The sequence below is a fragment of the Pristiophorus japonicus genome, chromosome 13 (assembly GCF_044704955.1).
Source record: "Pristiophorus japonicus isolate sPriJap1 chromosome 13, sPriJap1.hap1, whole genome shotgun sequence".
NCBI lineage: Eukaryota > Metazoa > Chordata > Chondrichthyes > Pristiophoridae > Pristiophorus > Pristiophorus japonicus.
The window spans coordinates 183,409,021-183,427,999 of NC_091989.1; the positions used below are offsets into that span (position 1 = coordinate 183,409,021).

Below are 18,979 nucleotides of genomic sequence, written 5' to 3' on the forward strand. Positions count from 1 at the left end.
TTCCGCCTTGGTTTCTAATTAAAACCAAAGCGAAAGTGCCTCAGTGATAAGAGGAAGCACGGTTGAAGAAGGAAAATTAAAATGAGCCCATGAATCTGCGTGCTCCATTGTCAACGTATCCTTAACACTGCACTTCAGAGCAAGTTAATAGAAGCGTGGATGGATAAAGTGAGAGATGTATGCACTGGAGTGTGGTGACCTCAATGCTGTTGATTCCATTTAATGAGCGTGTGATGAGAAGGGACATTCCTTCATTTGGGAAATTTTCCGCAAATGTCAATTAAATCCCAGTGTCTTGAAGGTAGCAGTGGTGGGTTTTGCTTACTGGGGATGATCTGATATAGGGGATCATTTCAATACCAACAGGAATGGACAAAAATAGTCATATTAGTTCATGCTACATTATCTGTAGTCGAACATTACCTTGTACATTGCAAATGTTAAATTAACCCACTTAGGTAGATCAAAGTGACCCCACCATCTTACAATTCGTGCCTCTGGATATGGACTAATAACTCAAAATAGAACAGCAGATCCTATACTGCAGCATCTTCCAAAGCTATTGAACTCACATTTATGCCACTCTGGAAGCAATATGTTCTAGGTTGGTTCATTCTGTACTGCAGATTTATAGCGAGCTTCGCACACTATTTATCAAGTTCTGTATTTTAAAATTCTCATCCTTGTTTTCAAATAACTCCATGACAATGCCTTTCCTTATCTGCAGAACGTACTCCAGCCCCACAACCCTCTGAGATTGCTGCGCTCCTCCAATTCTGGCCTCTTGCGAACCACCGATTTCCATCGCTCCACCATTAGCGGCCGTGCCTTCAGCTCCCTGGGCCCTAAACTCTGGAATTCTCTCCCGAAAATTCTCTGCCTCTCTCTCTCTCTCCTCCTTTAAGGTGCTCCTTAAAACCTACCTCTGTGGCCAAGCTTCTGATCACCTGTCACAATATCTCCTTATGTGACTCAGTGTCAAACCTTGTTTTGATAATCGCTCCTGTGAAGCACCTTGGGACGTTTTACTACTTAATTGTGCTATATAAATGCAAGTTGTTGCTATTGTTTAGATTCACGGTAAGCCCTATTCTATAAATACTTCTTTCACCAAATACGTAGCTCTATACGTTGTAGGTTCCTGGCTGGCTTTGCTGTCTGTAGTGTTTAGCCTTCACCCTGTGTAGTAGGTTTTTAGCTGCATCTGAATTCTATAAAACTAATTAAGTGAGAACATGTTCTTGGCACGGAGCCTTGCTTAAAAAGAGAGTGTTAGGGGTACAGCCTTTGCTGACTTTGCCGTGATATATTCTTGATTAACTCAATATCCTGCAAATTCTCCAGGTTGAATGCTTACATTCTTACCCTTAGCCCTATCAGCCATGGCTCAGTGGGTAGCACTATTTCTTTTGAGTCAGAAGGCTGTGGGTTCAAATCTCACTCAAGTGTCTTCAGCACGTAAATCGAGGTTAATACTCCAGTGCAGTGCTGAGCGAGTGCTACACTGTCAGAGTTGCAGTCTCTCGGATGAGATGTTAAACTGAGGCCCCATCTACTCTCTCAAGTGGATGTGAAAGGTCCCATGCGCTATTTTGAAGAAGAGTAGGGGAGTTATCCCCGATATTCTGGCCAATATCTATCCCTCAATCAACATAACATTACTGTTTGTGAGAGTTTGCTGTGTGCAAATTGGCTGCCGCATTTCCTACATTACAACAGTGACTACACTTCCAAAATACTTTATTGGCTGTAAAGCGCTTTGAGACATCGGGTGGTCGTGAAAGGCGCTATATAAATCCAAGACTTTCTTTCTTTTAGCCTCACGCCGCTTAGAAATGCTTCAGGTACAATGAGTTACTGTGATGTGCAGTCGCTGTTCCAAGGTGGCAGCTATTTTGTGTACAGCAAGATCCCACAAACTGCAACGAGATGAATAACCCTATTTGCTGAGGGTGTTACATGCGGGAGGAATACTGGCCATGAGACTGTCTGTCTATTGGAATAGTGGGATTCTTTAACATTATTGCAAACAAGGCCTTGGTTTAACATCTCTTCAGAGGGACAGATCCTCTGAAGGTGCAGCAATCATTCTCAGTACAGCACTGGGCACATTCAGACAATCTGAGAAATTGTACATTTATGAAATAATGCTTACATAAGATCTAGGAGCAGGAGTAGGCCATTCGGCCCCTCGAGCCTGCTCCGCCATTCAATGAGATTATGGCTGATCTTCTACCTCAACTCCACTTTCCTGCCCTGTCCCCATATCCCTTAATATTCAAAAATCTATCGATCTCTGTCTTGAATGTACTCAAAGACTGAGCCTCCACAGCCCTCAGGCGAAGAGAATTACCAAGATTCACCACCCTCTGAGTAAGAAGTTTCTCCTCATCTCAGTCCTAAATGGCCGACCCCTTATTCTGAGACTGTGACCCCTGAGACTGGACTCCCCATCCTCCCTGCATCTACCATATCAAGCCTTATAAAAATGTTGAGATCACCTCTCATTCTTCTAAACTCTAGAGAATATAGACCGAGTCTACTCAATCTCTCCTCATAGGACAATCGCCCCATCCCAGGAATCAGTCTGGTGAACCTTCATTGCACTCCCTCTTTGGCACGTATAGCCTTCCTTAGGTAAGGAGACCAAAACTGTACACAATACTCCAGGTGCAGGTTGACTGTGCAAATAATTTTACTCTCACATGGTATCAGATTGTTGGCCATTTCTGTGATGTTCGATGTTACATGGCTGGGGTGATGGGGTGGAGTGGGGGTGAATTATCTCAGGACTTCTCCCACTCTACTACCGTGACTTCAGAAAAGGTTAGGCAGAAAGCCCATTTATGGACATAAATTAGGGTCTCTATCAAACTTCCGCTGATCAGCAGCGGCAGAACAGAAGGTCCCGAGGAAATTCACCACCATATTGGCCAGTGGCTTCGTAAAAGGAAGATGGTCATCTATTTAAAGCATCTCATCACATCCCTCGAAAGCATCTCAATGTGCTTCACATCAGGGGATTACCTTGATGTTTTATCTCTGGAATTGCACAAGACTTTCAGGAGTGGGCAGGGAGGCAACTGGAAGGAAAACAATGAAAGAAAAGAACAACTTGCATTTGTATATCGTTTTCTATGACCTCAGATCATCAGTGGCGTGGTTCGAAGTGTAGTTACTGTTGTCATCATCATAGGCAGTTGCTCGAAGCGAGGATTACTTGCTTCCACGCCGAAAAGGGATAGGTTCACAGGTGTTTCAATGAAGGACTTAATATTCCGGACCCCGAACTACATCCTGAAGGGTGGAAGATGCCTGTGCGTGGATTTTTTTAACGTGGGGTGGCCGTTGCACACCAGCCACCACACGGGCTTAACAGAGCTAGGTCTTGGTGCAGTGGCAAGGATTAACCAAGACGACTGGAGACCAGCTCTGCTGCACGGAGCTAGTGCGCATGCACATATCGCACAGTGTGGGCTGGCCCGTGCTGCCCCTGGGCCCTCGCCTCTGCTGGGCCCCGAACTCTCGCCTCTCCTGGGCCCCGATCACATCCCTCTACGAACTCCTGCCGCTCCTTCGCCCCGACCTCGCCGCTCCTGCTGTACCTGCCCGCACCGCAGTTAGCCTTCGCCCTGCTGCAGCAGCACGCGCTGCTCCCTGCAGTGGTATGGCGCCGCACACTGCTCCCTCCAATGGCCCCGGCCTGCTGATGGTCTTGCAGACCGGGACCGCGCCGATTTCCGGGCCGGTTTTAATGTAAGAAACGCAGCTGCCATTTTGCACACAGCAAGTTCACACAAACAACATTTACATGAGTTGCGAGCTAATCTCATTTTGATTACGTGATTAATGTTGAGCAGGAAGTTTTCTCCGTTCTTCTTTGACTGGTGCCAAGGGATCTTTTACGTTTACCTAAACTCAGCGACCACTATCTTGGGTTACCCAAAGGTCAACAGCTTCAACAATGGTGCATGTTAAATGGAAGCTCAGTTTTGCTTCTGTGCTCAAGTCCCAGCATGGGGCTTCAAGCCACCAGACGCCCAGGTGAGAGTACTACCAAAGCCATGTTAACAATACTGGTGAGGTGTTGTTTGGGTGTTCAGTTTTTGATCACGAGCCCCTCTATTCACATTTCAGCCATGGCTCAGTGGGTAGCACTCTCAGTCGGAAGGTCGTGGGTTCCAGTCCCACTCCAGAGACTTGAGCACAAAAGTCTCGGCTGACACTCCAGTGCAGTACTGCACTGTCGGAGGTGCCGTCTTTCGGATGAGACGTTAAACCGAGGCCCCGTCTGCTCTCTGAGGTGGATGTAAAAGATCCCATGGCACAATTTTGATGAAGAGCAGGGGAGTTAACCCCGGTGTCCTGGCCAATATGTATCCCTCAACCAACATCTAAAATAGATTATTTGGTCTTTATCACGTTGCTGTTTGTGGGAGCTAGCTGTGCGCAAATTGGTGGCTGCATTTCCGAAATCACAAGAGTGACTGCACTTAAAAAAGTACATCATTGGCTGAGAAGCGCTTTGGGAGGTCATGAAAGGTGCTGGAGAAATACAAGTTCTTTCTTATATTTGCACTGGAGAACTTTGCGAACTCGATTCAGATTCGTGCAGAGTGTGCTTTAACATTTTAATGAGGTACTCAGACAAAGGGTTAAAGGCAACCGTGTGAGGCTGCAGCAAGGTTGAAAAGAAAAGAAGGGATGAGGTAAATCAAGAAATAATAATTGCACGACACCTTGCTTAGATTTTAAATGGCTGCAGATGTCTACTGGCACCGATGGTTTAGCGAGTTAATCAAGTCAGTAGCTATATCATGAAGAAGGAGAGGTCTTGGGTTCAATCCTCTGTTTGTGCTGAGTTAACTGATCTCAGTCAGGCCAGCGGGGGCTCAACAGGCCACAGTTGCTGTTCCTGAATGCTATTCTGTGAGTCTTGCTGGAATTGCGTGCATACAGATGGTGAGGTCTTGGCGTCAATAACCTTGCTGACTTGCATCGGCTGCTGATCCGCTCCCCATGCCCGCCCCCCTCCCCCCCCCCGCAACCCCCCGCTCTCCGCCCAACATCTCCAATTTAAAGTTCTCACTCTCGTGGCACTTGCCTGAGCTGGGCTGCCTCTGTCATCAGAAAGCACGACGCACTTTGGCCCCAGTGAACCACTGTCAAAGGCCATGGTGGGGTGTGGGGGGGGGGGCAGGGGGGAATCTCCAGGCACAATGGGCTGGATTTTAGGCCTTTAGGGTTTTGGTGTTGATATCGCCTGGAAAAAGTGAGCCTCAGTCAGTAAAATTGGGCAGCAGGGCCCTGAGTGTGGGGCGGAGCGCTGAGGGGGGCGATGCGCACCTCTCTTAGGGCGCTAGGCCGGCTGAGCGTGCGAAAATCCCGAGCTAAACAGCCGGCCTCGGGAGCTCTCTGAGAGAGTCCTGGGCACAAAACGAAACCTGAAAAAGAAACCATTCCCAATACATATCGCACGCCACCACAACATAAATCTATTATTAAAAAAAGAAAAACCGATCACACTCACCTGAGGTGGACATTACTTCCCTCACTGCGGCCACGACAGCTCGGACCGCCCGCTTTCACAGGCGGTCCCAGCAGGGGGCGCTGCAGGGCGCTACGGGTCGGGCGGGAGTCAAAAGTCGAGCCGGTGTCGCAAACAGGGGCGTTGCACAGCGGCTCGCCTCTTCCTGGCGGTAACACTCCGCGCCACGTCGAAACCGGCCCCAAATGTCCCGGCGGGGTGCTGGAAGCTGGCTGCCCGCCCGGAACAGCTCACCACCGCCATTGCCGCCCCTCTGGGGTGAAAACAGAGGCAGACATCACCGGAAAATCCAGCCTCATATCCCCCTCCTCTCCCTGTTCCTCCCCCGCAATCCCTTCCTCCCCAATCTAGCTGGGCCACGCTCAAGGAAAATGGGAGCAGCTCTCATTGGGCCGCTGAGCTTAGGACACGCTGGCTGCTGAAGGAAATCAGCAAGAATGAAGGGAAAGGCAGTGCGGGGGAAGATGAAATACAATCCACCGTGTTCTTTTACAGAGTTAGAATAGCTTTTGCTGTTTAACAGCAGTGTACCAGCACATAAGGTGATACGGAGGTCGCCTTTCAGTTTGAACTTGCTGACACGTGCATCTATTTTCAGAACTGTTCAGGACCCCGATATGATATCTTCAGGATTGTTTGGTGTGTTGCTGTCAGTACACGAAAACAGCTTTAGATGCAACACTATCCATGTAGGCAGACATCAGTTGGGGAAAATTAATGACAAAGTGCATTGCTCTCCTGCCTCAGGTGTAGAAACTCCTCTCTAAGTTGCACCAATGCACAAGAAACGTTGACAAAGTCAGTACTATTCCTCTAAAGAGATGCATTCAAGCAGGAGCGAGATACGTACATGAGGGTATAAGGAATAAAGGGACATGTTGATAGGGTGAGGTGAAGTAAATAGAGTGGGAAGAGGCTCATGTGGAGTCTAAACACAGGCATAGACCTCTTGGGGCACATGGCCTTATATAGGTTTACATAGGATAGATGGCACAGAAACAGGCCATTCGGCCCAACCAGTCCATGCCGGCGTTTATCCTCCACTTGAGCCTCTTCCCGTCTTTCCTCATCTAAATCTATCAGCATAACCCTCTATTCTCTTCTCCCTCATATGCTTGTCGAGCCTCCCTTTAAATGCATCGATACTATTCGCTTCAACCACTCCCTGTGGTAGCGGGTTCCACATTCTCACCACTCTCTGGGTAAAGAAGTTTCTTCTGAATTCCCCATTGGATTTCTTGGTGACGATCTTATATTGATGGCCTCTAGTTATGCTCTTCCCCACAAGTGGAAACATTCTCTCTGTGTCCACTCTATCAAAACCTTTCATAATGTTAAAGACCTCTATTAGCTCACCCCTCAGCCTTCATTTTTCAAGAGAAAAGAGACCCAGCCTATTTCTGTATTGTAAATTCTATGTCTACATAATCTGCAAGTAAGATGCTGGCCATGATTAGAATGTAATTATTATAAAAAAGGCATTGACAAAGAATTGGCCATTGGGTCCATCAAGCCTATTCTTTCCACATCCCATGTACCATCTACCCATCATGGAACCTATCTTATCCATTCAACTTTTTAACAGCCCCGATGATGGGGGGGGGGGATAAGCCTGTTTGCATTTAAATGCAAGTTGTTGTAGTGACGACAGCAATACACAGAATACTCTTGGTGAGATTCACAGAAAACAGCCCGTGCTAATTTGCATAATATTACATTTCATTTTAACATGGCACTGCAACTCATGCTTATTTCCGATTAGATCTTCTTCAGCTGGTGTTATGTCTGTGTTGAATTACAGTTCCAGACTTGGCAATTGGGTTCCCCGCCCAACCTCCCATGCTCCAAAGTGTTCATGTTTGCCCACTCGGATTTACGTTAAAATGGGCATAAGACCATTCAAAGAAGTGCAAGGGACGTTGTCCCGATGCCCGAGCCAATATTTATTCCTCAACCAAGACAAACAAAAACATATTATCTGATCATTTAACCCATTGGATCTTGCTGTGTACACATTGGCTGCTGCATTTCCTACCTTACAGCAGGGACTGAAGACACTTCAAAAGTTCTTCCTTGACTGTGAAGCACTTTGGGAAATCCTCAGGTCATGAAAGGCGCTACATAAGCTAGGTCCTTTGCCAAAATAATGCCATGGGATCTTTTCAGAGCATAAGAATGTCAGAAATAGGAGCAGGAGTTGGCCATTTGACCCCACGAGCCTGCCCCGCCATTCAATAAGATCATGGCTGATCGGATCCTGGTCTCAACTCCACTTCCCCGCCTGCTCCTCATAATCCTTGGCTCCCCTAAAGTTCAAGAATCTGTCTATCTCAGCCTTGAATATATTCAATGACTCAGCCACCACAGCTCTCTGGGGTAGAGAATTCCAAAGATTCACGACCCTCTGAGAGAAGAAATTCATCCTTATCTCAGTTCTAAATGGGTGGCCCCTTATTCTAAATCTCTGACCCCGAGTTCTAGATTCCCCCACGAGCGGAAACATCCTCTCAGCATCTACCCTGTTGAGCCTCCTCAGAATTTTATATGTTTCAATAAGATCACCTCTCATTCTTCTACACTCCAATGAGTATAGGCCCAACCTGCTCAACCTTTCCTCACAAGCCAACCCATTCATCCCATGAATCAACCTCGTGAACCTTCTCTGAACAGCCTCCAATGCAAGTATATCCCTTCTAAATAAGAAAATCAAAACTGTACGCAGTACTCCAGGTGTGGCCCTGTACAGTTGTAGCAAGACTTCCCTACATTTAAACTCCATCGCTCTTGCAATAGAGGCCAATATTCCATTTGCCTTCCTGATTATTTGCTGTACCTGCATACTAACTTTTTGTGTTTCATGCACAAGTACACTCAGATCCCACTGTACAACGGCATTCTGCCATCTCTCTCCATTTAAATAATATTTTGTTTTTCTATTCTTCCTACCAAAGTGGATAACCTCACATTTTCCCACATTATACTCTATCTGCCAAATATTTGCCCACTCACTTCATCTATCAATATCCCTTTGCAGATTTGTTGTGTCCTACTCACAATTTGCTTTCCCACCCATCTTTGTATCATCAGCAAATTTGGCTACATTACACTCAGTCCCTTCATCCAAGTCATTAATATAGATTATAAATAGTTGAGGCCCAGCACTGATTCCTGTGGCTCCCCATTAGCAACCGGAAAATGACCCATTTATCCCGGTGCTCTGTTTTCGGTTAGCCAATCCTCTGAGAGGGCAGATGGGGCCCCGACTTAATGGGGTCAAAATTGCCCCCCCCCCCGCCCGAAATGGGGCGCACGCAATCCTTTTTGAGTGTTTTCACCGCCGTGGTGGTTGAGGTCGCCTCTTGAGCGAAATTCCGCTCTTTGTTGTTTTTTTTAATTCGGATCCTAATGGGGGCGGTGATGACATAAGAGGGGCGGAAGTTGGTGGCAGTGCAGAATGGCCATCGCAATGACATCATCACGGTGCTGCGTTACCATGGCTCTCCCCTTCACTTGATCGGGTGAGCTTGCGTGGTCTTTAAACTTTGGTCCACTGGGCCACCAGGGAGGGTTTCGGCTGGGCCAGCAGCCTGGCACCCAAGAGGGAGTGCCAGGCTGCCTATTGGCGGCCCGACCGAACCTGGAGGCATAATTGCCAGGCCGACCTGGCAGTCGGCATAAAAAAAAAAACAATAGCGGCAGCGGGAGCTGCACCTCTACTGCAGACGGCCACAACCTCACTGGACCACCGAAAAAAAGCTTGTTTTGGCACCGCCGGGCGGACGGAAGGCTTTCACCGTCGGGAGACCACTGTAATGATGCACTTAGCACGGATCGGCAGCAGCGGAGCGGTTGGGGGGAGCAGGAAACGGGGCACCGCCGGGATGATCTGGGAGGGCAATCTTGATAATGGCAGCCATTACGTGAAAAGTCGGTGGCCATTGCACTATGCAGCGTGGCCGACGCTTTCCGGTGTTAAGAGGCCTTAAGGAAAGGGGCAATTTCGGCCCCAATGTCTCATCCGAAAGAAGGCTCTTCCGACAGTGCAGCACTCCCTCAGCTCTGCACTGAAGTGTCAGCCTAGATTTTTATGCTCAAGTCTCTGGGGTGGGAATTGAACCCTCAAACTTCTGACTGAGAGGTAAGCGTGTTACCCACTGGGCCACGGCAGTCAAACAGGTAATCAGCAGAGTGGCTGAGCGAGTGGGTGAGCTAGAAGATTCAAGTGCTTCTTTTCTGAAGTGTGCAAACATATTTCTTTGTACATCACACAGGTAACGAAGCACGGCATAATTGTGGTACGTCAGACAAAAAATAAAGTCATTTTTCTTGAGCCTGGTGTCTGTTGGCTCCGATTGAATGCCGGTGGGGTGCTGCTAGGCTTGTGAAGCTGGGAGGCTAGATTAAGTAATGTGTGTGAGATTCCCTCATCGTCCTAGCTACTTTCAGCTCAGCTGCCATGGAATACAGCTTGGAGATGTTTGCCAACAAGAAATGTAACTTGCCTCTTGGCTATAATCTCATTACAGCAGAGTCCTGATGGTATGATCTAGGTTCAGCCTCTTAATGCATAATGCCTGCGAGCGCATTCACAGTGGCGGCTAACTCCACTTGTCGTCAAGGCTGTTTGCACTGTTCCCCAAATGGTAAAGCTATCTTGATATTGAGACACTCTCATACATGGTGAGAGGGTCCGTGAGAGCGGTCATCAAACAAAAACCCTCGCTGTGACCTCTGCACATCGCTCTCTGCTGTATACTTTACCTGTTGTGTAGCTGAGTCCAGGACCTCAAAGCTGACAACAAGCTCATGGTCGACAGGGCTGTAGTAATACCCGCCCTCCTGTATGCCTCAGAGACATGGACCATGTACAGTAGACACCTCAAGATATACCACCAACGATGTCTCCGCAAGATCCTACAAATTCCCTGGAAGGACAGAAGCACCAACATTAGCGTCCTCGACCAGGCCAACATCCCCAGCATTGAAGCACTGATTGCACGTGAGCAGCTCCGCTGGGCGGGCCACGTTGTCCGCATGCCAGATACGAGACTCCCAAAGCAAGCGCTCTACTCGGAACTCCTTCACGGCAAACCAGCCAAAGGTGGGCAGAGGAAACATTACAAGGACACCCTCAAAGCCTCCCTGATAAAGTGCAACATCCCCACCGACACCTGGGAGTCCCCGGCCAAAGACCACCCTAAGTGGAGGAAGCGCATCCGGGAGGGTGCTGAGCACCTTGAGTCTCATCGCCGAGAGCATGCAGAAACCAAGCGCAGGCAGCGGAAGGAGCGTGCGGCCAAGTAGTCCCACCCTCCCTTTCCCTCAGTGACTATCTGTCCCACCTGTGACAGGGACTGTGGCTCTCATATTGGACTGTTCAGCCACCTAAGGATTCATTTTAAGAGTGGAAGCAAGTCTTCCTCGATTCCGAAGGACTGCCTATGATGACAATGATGTGTAGCTGAATGTTATGATTTTGGACCTGTGCTCTTTGGTGACAGCAGGTCATTCCACCCTGTGTTCAGCCAAGCCCAATCTTACCTCTGCCCGACGTCTACATCGGTACATGACCCAGGCATGGTCATTGTTGGTGAACAAGAGTAGTCGCTATGGAGGATTCTCCCCTCACTAGCCCAAGGATGTTTAAGCTAATTGTCTCACCTCCAACCACAACCTCAGTGGGCTGAGCTCAGTCAAAGCAGGCCAGCAGTGGTAAAGGAGAGAAAGGCTGTGGAAAATATGCTAGTACTGCAGCTGTACAAATCCCAGGTAGATCACACCTGTGAGCATTTCTGGACAGCACACCTTAGGAAGGATATATTGGCCTTGGAGGGAGTGCAGCGTAGGTTTACCAGAATGATACCCGGACTCCGAGGGTTAAATTACGAGGAGAGATTACACAAATTAGGATTGTATTCCCTAGAATTCAAAAGATTAAGGGGTGGTTTGATTGGCGTTTTCAAGCTTTTAAGGCGATCAGATAAGGTCGTTAGAGAGAAACTATTTTCACTGGTTGGGGAATCTAGGACTAGGGGGCATAGTCTAAAAATTAGAGCCTGACTTTTCAGGAGTGAAGTTAGGAAACACTTCTACACACAAAGGGTGGTAGAGGTTTGGAACTCTCATTCGCAAACAGCAATTGGTGCTGGGTCAATCGTTAATTGTATTGAATTTGCTTCATGGATTCTTTGCTTAAGAATTCACAGCTACATATTTGCTATAAGGAACTAGCTAGTTTATTAGCAAAGGTTTAACAATCAAACTGAACCGAACCAGTTCATCCACCAGGCTCACAACTGCATGCCTCATCGTGGAGTACCTGAACTCAATTAACTGGAGTTTTATTGAGTCTTGTGAACATCATGTGGCTGGCTAAGCTACTCACAGTGCAACAGCTCCACAACTATTTTTGATGTAACTTTAAATCAAGTGCCCCCTTTTGTAAGGGCACAAAAATCCACAAATTGACTAATAAACTTTAAAGGGATCCTTGACAAATCAAATTAAACTAAAACTTTGTTCCCTGTTGAAATGATGCACTCCAGTCCCACTGGTGCCTACCTCTCGCGGAAGGCTGTGAGCGTACTGGTGGACATCGTGTGCTCCATCTCCAGGGAGGCAGGTAGTCGGGCTGAATGACCCCCTCGACCGCCCACTGCCTGGACCGGTTAATGGCCACCTTGGCCAGGCCCAGGAGCAGTCCTACGAGAAGGCCCTCCAACATGCGCAACAGCTCCACAAACCTGTGAGCATGCTGCAGGTGCATACATTATACTAAATTTAAATCGGAGATTGATAGCTTTTTGTTAACCAAAGGTATTAAGGGATATGGGCCAAAGGCAGGAATGTGGAGTTAGGTCACCGATCAGCCATGATCTCATTGAATGGCGGAACAGGCTCGAGGGGCTGAACGGCCTACAGCTGTTCCACTGCCCCTATGTGGGGAGCACAGTTAAAACCAGACTTTGACTTTAAAACAAATCCTTTAACAGTAGCCAAGAAACTGATACTGAAAATCTCGACACGCGAGCACTTGTTTTGAAACTGGATATTTGCCCCCTGAAGCTATCAACGTTTTATTATTAGTCTGGATCAATGGAAGCACCAATTGACTGGACTATATTCACCACAACCTCAGCTACAAAATGCAGCATATTCATAGTCTCCTTGGAACTAATAGTGTTTGATATAATAAAGAAGCAGCCAAAATGCTTTTCAAGGGAGCAAGGCCCTTTCTCATTCCCCATCACCATAAATATTGGTCTGGGCTTTGTGTGTTACACATTCACAAACCTACAAGGGTTTGCAGCGAACAATGTATCCTGTGAAAGGGTAGAAATTTAATTAAATATTGACTATTTAATGATTTTAATTTGTTCACACATCCACCAGTCACATAAAAGTCACAGAGAATGTGTTGTTAGGGGGCCGCCCTTTCTGAGGGTTCTGTTCCAACCATCCTCTCTCCTGTTTTCTTTGCCAATAAATTCCTCTGTGATTTTGGTTGTGGAGTATCATAGATTAAATATTTCATAGCGACTGTAGTGAAACAAGAGCAACATGCGTTGGGTCATTTTTATTTGTACTACATTGGGAACAACTGTCAAGGGTCCTTCCGCGAGAAGTGGGCATCGGACGGACTGGAGTGCATCATCACCCCCGGCAACCAAATTTTAATTTGACCACAGTATTTCAAAAGTTTAATTTGTTAATTTGTCAGTTTTAGTGCCCCTTTAACGTTTTACATTAAATAAGAACATAAGAACCTAAGAATTAGGAGCAGGAGTAGGCCATCTAGCCCCTCGAGCCTGCTCCGCCATTCAACAAGATCATGGCTAATCTGGCCATAGACTCAGCTCCACTTATCCGCCCGCTCCCCATAACCCTTAATTCCCTTATTGGTTAAAAATCTATCTATCTGTGACTTGAATACATTCAATGAGATAGCCTCAACTGCTTCCTTGGGCAGAGAATTCCACAGATTCACAACCCTCTGGGAGAAGAAATTCCTTCTCAACTCGGTTTTAAATTGGCTCCCCCGTATTTTGAGGCTGTGCCCCCTAGTTCTAGTCTCCCCGACCAGTGGAAACAACCTCTCTGCCTCTATCTTGTCTATCCCTTTCATTATTTTAAATGTTTCTATAAGATCAACCCTCATCCTTCTGAATTCCAACGAGTAAAGACCCAGTCTACTCAATCTGGTAACCCCCTCATCTCCAGAATCAGCATAGTGAATCGTCTCTGTACCCACTCCAAAGCCAGTATATCCTTCCTTAAGAAAGGTGACCAAAACTGCACGCAGTACTCCAGGACCTCACCAATACCCTATACAGTTGCAGCAGGACCTCCCTGCTTTTGTACTCCATCCCTCTCGCAATGAAGGCCAACATTCCATTCGCCTTCCTGATTACCTGCTGCACCTACAAACTAACTTTTTGGGATTCATGCACAAGGACCCCCCGGTCCCTCTGCACTGCAGCATGTTGTAATTTCTCCCCATTCAAATAATATTCCCTTTTACTGTTTTTTTTCCCCAAGGTGGATAACCTCACATTTTCCGACATTGTATTCCATCTGCCAAACCTTAGCCCAATCGCTTAACCTATCTAAATCTCTTTGCAGCCTCTGTGTCCGCTACACAACCCACTTTCCCACTAATCTTTGTGTCATCTGCAAATTTTGTTACACTACACCCTGTCCCCTCTTCCAGGTCATCTATGTATATAGTTGTAAAGGCCAGCAGAGAGAGAGAGAGAAGGTGTAGCGAAGAGAAGGGGTAGAGGGAGGGAGAGGAAATTGGAGGGGTGAGTGAGGGGAAGAGGGTTTGAGAAAGAAAGACGCAAAGAGAGAGAGGGGGAAAAAAAATGAGATTGGGGAATTATACAGCTTCCATCTATCGAGCGCTGTTAATGTAGCAAAATGTCACGGAGAGCTTCACGGGGAGCATTATCAGACAAACAAGTTGCCACCGAGCCAACGAAGGAGACCTGAGGACAGGTGAGTTCACAGAGGTAGGTTTTAAGGCGTGTCTTAAAGGTGGAGAGAGAGGTGGAGTGGTTTAGGGAGGGAATTCCAGAGCTTGGAGGCTAGACGGCTGAAGGCACGGCCGCCAATGGTGGAGCAAAGAAAGAGGAAATGAAAGAAAGAGAGTCAGAGAAAAAAAGCATGGAAGTGAGAAAGAGGGATAAAGACAGTGAGGGGAAGAGAAAGAGATTTGCAGTAATTTATTGCAGCTCATGCGCGCAAGATCATCTTCTTGCTGCACTGCTGGAAGGCTTTGACAAAGAGCTGTGGGTTGCAATGTCAGTAAACACTTTTTAAAAGCGGAAATCCACAAGCTGAAATGTCTGCCTGCGATCATTTTAGCGAAAGATTAGAAATGATTTTTAAAATATTATTTCAGCTCCCAGTGGTCTGAATAACATGAGCGAAATTACAGTCAATATTTACAGCCAGAGGACATCTCCGAGTCCAGGGCTCTGCTGGCAGGAGAGAGTCTGAGCGGATAATTAAAACAGTGAAGAGCCTGCGAGTGTTACACAGCCAACTCCACAGCAAAAGGCAATGTGATTATTTACAGCCTTAAAGGAGCCATGCGCTCGATTAAACAAGTCCTTTGGTGGGAGAAATGTGGTCACAGCAGAACTCATTGGGGTCACGATCATTTTCACGTAAAGAAGCGCTTGCTTAATTAAAAAAAACACCTTAGGCCGAAAATAACGTGTGCATGCACCTGAAGAGGCCTCGCAAATGCCGGCTCTCAGAGCGCGATGTACACGCACCAAAAACCGGCTTTTGTGGTCTGTCAAAATCAGATTGCGCGCATCCCCGCAGTAAGGACATCCGTGGGGCAAAGATTGGGCAATTTGCCCAACTTTAGCCCAGCGAATGTCCTTCAAACTCTTAGGCCTGTGTAAGAGATATAAAACATAGAAAAATTTAATTTAATCACTCATTTTTATATTAAAAACCCTGTCCATTAAGGTAATTTTATTTTTAACCCTATTAAAGCATATTAAAAAAAATTAAAAAATATATATTTTTTTCTAAAATATTTAATTACATTCATTTTCAATTAATTTTAAATATGTGAGTTGTTTTTTTTAATTTATTGTGTTGTGTTTCTTATTTCTGGGGGTATTCTCATTGAGTCCGTGCAGAGCTCCCATTATTATCAATGAGAATACTAGACAGTGATTGGTGGTCCAGGCCCACGTGATCCCAGGATACACACATGTGCCTGTCGTACATGTTCCCGTATGCTGCACAGCGAATGAAGGCCTCCAACCGCAATCCCATGTTCCTCCGGGACCACCAGGTAATTGCGTGAAAAAATTTCGGGTGGGAGGCGTTCATCCAATGGAAGCCTCCGACCGCAATTTTCCCCCCATTATAAATGATTTTTCAGATTGTGTCTTAGTGTGGGTCAGGAAGGCGAGTGAGTCAAAGTGTGACTGTGTTTCCCTCTCTCAGGCCGAGGTTAAATGGTCTGGAAACGTAAGTTCAAATCCCACCAAGGCAGCTGGGAAATTTAGATTCAGTTAATTAAATTAATCTGGAATAAAAAAACGACTGTCAGTAATGGTGATCATGAAACTATCGGATTGGTGTAAAAACCCAACTGGTTCACTCATGTCCTTTAGGGAAGGAAATCTGCCGTCCTTACTCAGTCTGGTCTATATGTGACTCCAGACCCACTACAAAGTAGTTGACTTTTAAATGGCCCAGCAAGCCACTCTGTTAAGGACAATTAGGTTAGGGACGGGCAATTAATACTGGCCTTGCCAGCGACGCCCACATCCCGGGAATGAATAAAGAAACAAGAAATCTCCTGTGCTGCCCTGTACATTATGCCACAGTCCTTTCAAGAAATAATCATAGAAATTAATAGCACGGAAGGAGGCCATTCGGCCCATCTGTGCCGGCCAGCAAAGAGCTATCCAGCTTTGTACACTTTCCAGCTCTTGATCCGTAGCCTTGTAGGTTACAGCACTTTAACTGTATATCCAAGCACTTTTATAAATGTGGTGAGGGTTTCTGCCTCTATCATCCTTTCAGGCAGTGTGTTCCAGACCCCCACCAACCTCTGGGTGAAAACATTTCCCCTCAAATCCCCTCGAAAACTCCTACCAATTACTTTAAATCTATGCCCCCTGGTTGTTGACCCCTCTTCTAACGAAAGTAGGTCCTTCCTATCCACCCTATATGGGCCCCTCTTAATTTTATGCAATGTTTATCACGATCTAAGGATGTTCCAAAGCACTTCACAGCCTGTGAACTGCTTTTAAAGTGTAGTTACTGTTGTAATGTTGGAAATGCAGCAGCCAATTTAGGCATAGCAAGCTCCCACACACTGCAATGCGATAGTCACCAGATCATCTGTTTTAGTGATAGTTGAGGATAAATATTGGCCCCAGGACACCGGAGATAACTCTGCTGCTCTTCTTCGAAATAGTACAGATAGGGTCATGGATTACCGTCTCATCTGAAGGATGCCATCTCCCACAGTGCAATACATTTCTTGATAAGATAAAGCTTGTGGCTGCTGCTATGAACCTATTCTTTTGATGGCTAAACATTTGATCCAAAGAAAAAGACAGATCAGAACTCAAACTTCACATTGAGCTGTCATTAAATATTTGCTACAGAATAAATGTCCCCATCCTCTGCAACATGTTTGCGTGAAAGAAGGTTGCTTCTGAAGAAACTGGGCATGCCCAGTGCAATTACACCATCCCTTTAACACAACAACAACTTGTATTTATATAGTGCATTTAATGTAGTTAACCATCTCAGGGCGCCTCACAGGAACGATTATCAAACAACATTTCACACCGAACCACATAAGGAGTTCGTAGGACCGGTAACCAAAAGCTTTCTCAAAGAGGTAAGTTTTAAGGTGAGTCTTAAAGGAGGAGGGAGAAGTAGAGAGGCGGAGAGGTTTACGGGGGGCATAGGGCCCTGGCAGCTGAAGGCATGGCCACCAGTATTGGAGCAATGGAAATCAGGAATGGGCAATAGGCTAGAATTGGAGGAGAGCAGAGATCTCGGAACGTTGTGGGGCTGGAGGAGGTTACAGAGATAGGGAGGGGAGCGAGGCCTGGGGGGGGGATTTGAAAACAAGGATGGGAGAATTTTAAAATCGAACTATTGCCGGACCGGGAGCCAGTATAGATCAGCGAGCACAAGGGGGTGGTGATGGGTGAGCGGGACTTGGTGCGTGTTCGGACACGGGAGCAGCGTATTTTTTTGGGATGAGCTCAAGTTTACGGAGGGTTTAATTTAAAGAACGAAAGGAAGAAAAAATAAAAACCAGAGTTGCTTTTGACTGGCCGGACATGAACTGGAGAAGTGTGCTTACGCTTACCGACGGAGGACATCTCTGGCACTGACGCGTGGTAAGGTTCGTCTGGAAATTCTGGTGCATTGTCATTGATGTCCTGAACCTTGATGATGAACTCAGAGGGGGGCTCCAGAGGGTTATCGGTCTCCCGGTCCATGGCCTGTGCGGTCAGTGTATATTCAGCCTTTTCCTCACGATCAAGTCGCTTCATAGCGTGAATGTCCCCTGTCTTGTCGTTGATCACAAAGATAGTACCAGCACCCTCTCCCGACAAGATGTACTTGATATTTCTAGTTGCCGGGTCAAGGTCTGTGTGCAACTAGAAAGGGAAGTGGAGAATAAGTGTTAAAAGATAGTTATTTTCCGAATAAAAGACTTGCATTTATATAGTGTCTTTCACGACTACCGGACATCTCAAAGCGCTTTTCAGCCAATTAAGTACTTTGAGTGTAGCCACAGTTGTAATGAGGGAAACGCAGCAGCCAATTTGCACACAGCAAGCTCCCACAAACAGTAACGTGATAATGACCAGAGTGTAAAGTCCTGTCCCCTCAGTACAGATTCACACGAGGCATGTAGTGAAGTCAAGGTCACCCTGGACCTGCACCTTTATTTCACAGCTCTGGAAAGCTGCACTTGCCTGAGACCTGTCCTTATAGACCTGTCTCTTGCAAGTGCACCCCTGGTGGTAAGGTATGCTGGTGGTTACAGGTCATATCTTATTACAGTCATGTATAGCATGTTAGGATACCGTTATATATAATAATGTAAGATACATGACACAGATAATCTGTTTTATTTTTGTTATGTTGATTGAGGGATAAATACTGGCCAGGATACCAGGGATAACACCCCAGCTCTTCTTCAAAATGGTGACATAGGAGCTTTTATGCCCACCCGAGACAGCAGACAGGGCCTTGTTTAACGCTTCAGCTGAAAGGCAGCACCTCTGACAGTGCAGGACTCCCTCAGCTTCACATTGGAGTGTCAGCCTAGAAATTTTGTGTTCAAGTCCCTGAAGGTGGGACTTGAACCCACAAACCTTCAGACTCAGAGGCGAGATTGCGACCCACTGAGCCACAGCTGAC

The 18,979-nt window shown here is 46.6% G+C and overlaps 1 protein-coding gene across 2 annotated transcripts in view; it reads right to left on the minus strand.

The window, feature by feature from the left end:
• The window catches only part of LOC139278367 (cadherin-8-like), a 221,791-nt gene that overhangs the window by 157,717 nt on the left and 45,095 nt on the right, over positions 1–18,979 (minus strand). For both annotated transcript variants that reach the window (XM_070897038.1, XM_070897037.1), the window contains exon 2: positions 17,916–18,210. In XM_070897038.1, the coding sequence (XP_070753139.1) occupies positions 17,916–18,210 (295 nt within the window). The remainder of the gene's footprint in view (positions 1–17,915; positions 18,211–18,979) is intronic.